Consider the following 2,633-nt stretch of genomic DNA (forward strand, 5'->3'; position numbering starts at 1 on the left):
CAGCAGGTGTAGTGCTCTAGCAATGGCTTTTGTCCTTTAGCATCGTCAGGAGATAAATGACAGGCTAGTCTGTGGCAAATCTCAGAAAAAATAATGAAGAGGATTTTGGCTGTCTCTTCACAGCTGCTAGTTACAATTCTTACTACTTGGTGATTCTCCTGTGTGAAGGAAATCCTTTAAGTCTGTTGTTTTCAATAGATTTCTGGTAGTAAAACATGATGCAGACCCATTGTAAAAAAGTTTGGATATTACATATTTAAATAAAATGGAAATTGAAGACAGTTTCTTTTTTATTTTTTCGTCTTCCTTCCAGCTTTTGCTCTTATGTTTGACCCACTGTAGTAATGGTAACATTTAACAATATTTTAGTGCATTTCAGAAATGTATGTGAATTAAAACACTGCCTAGCTCAATAAGCATGATCTAGAACTGGTTATCAAGTTCTAGATAACATGCAGCAAATATGATGCAATCCCTTCCGCACAGATGTTATTCCTAAAGTGTGCTTAAGCAATGAAAATAAACCAGAAGATCAGGAACTGGCTTCTTTCTTAAAACTTTAATAAAAGATCTAAAGAGGATAACATTTTTTTTGTTGAATTTTAATGCGTATTTGAGAATTTCACACAAAAAGTAGAATTTCCGAGTGCTGTGAAATACACGTAAGCTACAGTTACAGCTGTTATTGCTGAATTTGTGCCAGTATTCTTAGGAAAAAGATTTTGCTGAGTAGAATGGAAAGAATTCTTGACTTGTGGAAGTTGTACTTCTAGGATCAAGCTCCAGTTTATTAGAATGATGTATTGAATGCCGTATAATAGGCTGAAAAGATTATGTTACTACTATTTTGGTAATTGTTTTGAGTTTGGTAAAATACTTTTATTACTTTTTTAAAAATTACATATTTATTATTTTGTTACTATTACCATGTGAATTTACTTCTATTTAATTTCTAGACTTCTTTTGAGAGAGATTAGAAATGATAATAAAGGCTAAACAAGTTTATAATTTGAAAACATTTGCTTGTGTCTGTGTTGAGAATGGGACGTTCTTCTTACTAGGTTTGAAACCAGGGCAACGCAAGGTTCTGTTCACTTGCTTTAAGAGAAATGATAAACGTGAAGTAAAGGTTGCTCAGCTGGCTGGTTCTGTGGCTGAAATGTCAGCTTATCACCATGGGGAGGTGAGTATGGAGTATGGTGAAGTTGTGAGGACTTTTAGCCTACGTAAAATATTAGGTAAATGTTTCTGGTATTAAAATTGCAAACTATTGACTGTAATTCTACTAATCACAGATGTCTTTTAGAAGGAAGTGAACCAAGCAGTATGTGTCTTAATAAGACAGCACATTTCCTTTCTTTCCAAGTGTTTGTCCACAGTGTTATCCCAAATACAGTATGGGTTGTGGCAAAATAGTAGATAACTAATTACCTAGGCAACTTCTAGATTCTCAAATCATAGGAATATAGGAACTATGTACTACGACAATTTTTGTCTGAAACAAGAAGTACAGTATTTTAAGGGAAGAAGCAGAGACTCTGTTCTTCAAAAACTTTTTATGATGTCAGAACAAAGATTATTTCTAGCTCCTGTTTTGTTTATATTTATTTGAAATATTAGCAAAAGTGGCCATATTAACAGTCCATCTATCCCCTCTCTTCTCCCTTTAGAAGCAATGAGTAGTGGTTTGTGCGTGCAGGTGTGGTCAGTTTGTGTCCCTTTACTTCCCCCAGAGAAGTGCTTTAGAAAAAAATGAGAAGCCCAGGGGTTTTCATAAGCATAGAATATGTATTCCCAGCAGCCCTTGTAAAAGGTTACAACAGGCCTTTCTCAGGGAGACTGCTTTTTTAAAAATTTAATTCAGGTTAGTCACATAATTTTGGGCCATTAAAAATAGATTTTACTGGCTGATTAGGGTAGACTGTCTCATACTTAGTACAATGAATATGTATTTTCTTGCAGCAAGCACTAATGATGACTATCGTCAACTTGGCTCAGAACTTTGTTGGAAGTAACAATGTGAATCTGCTACAACCTATTGGTCAGTTTGGCACCAGGCTTCATGGTGGAAAGGATGCTGCCAGCCCTCGCTATATTTTCACCATGTTAAGGTAAGCTGCTAATGTCAAGCTAAATGCATTCTTTTAAATAGCTTTGTGTAGTGGTTTGGTCTAAAATACTCATTACTGTATATCTTTTGTGAGATAAGAATTGGGAGAAACGCAAAGCAGGCACCAAACTTGAAAGAATATAAAGGAGTTTATTAACAGACCTAAAAGAAAAAGGAAAAAAATCATACCACACCTTCAGAACACTTCTCCTCCCCCCCACCTTTCTCCCTTCTCCCACTGACAGTGTAAAAAGACAACCCTTAAGATGTTCAGTCTGTTTATCACTTCCATAATAACCTTGTTCAGTTCATTTAGGAAGAGCAGTCTCTCTTGCCCGTGCTATGAACACATTATCACAACGAGACAGCCGCCCGGGTTGGTTCTCTGCTCGCGTGTGAGTCCCTTCCCATGACTTGCAGTTTTTCCCACAACTGCTTTCGAGGGTCCACTCTTGAATTACTGGGGTACAATTTTAAGGTTGAGCCATTCAGAAACAAAAGTTCTCTTCACCCATCTCTGGGA

At 36.4% G+C, this 2,633-nt stretch overlaps 1 protein-coding gene across 2 annotated transcripts in view; it reads left to right on the plus strand.

Moving 5' to 3' along the window:
- TOP2B (topoisomerase (DNA) II beta) overlaps positions 1-2,633 on the plus strand; it is a 59,153-nt gene that overhangs the window by 40,445 nt on the left and 16,075 nt on the right. For both annotated transcript variants that reach the window (XM_017732104.1, XM_017732105.1), the window contains exons 19-20: positions 1,062-1,183; positions 1,963-2,111. In XM_017732104.1, coding sequence (XP_017587593.1) covers positions 1,062-1,183; positions 1,963-2,111 — 271 coding nt within the window. The remainder of the gene's footprint in view (positions 1-1,061; positions 1,184-1,962; positions 2,112-2,633) is intronic.

The sequence above is a fragment of the Corvus brachyrhynchos genome, unplaced genomic scaffold (assembly GCF_000691975.1).
Source record: "Corvus brachyrhynchos isolate BGI_N302 unplaced genomic scaffold, ASM69197v1 scaffold53, whole genome shotgun sequence".
NCBI lineage: Eukaryota > Metazoa > Chordata > Aves > Passeriformes > Corvidae > Corvus > Corvus brachyrhynchos.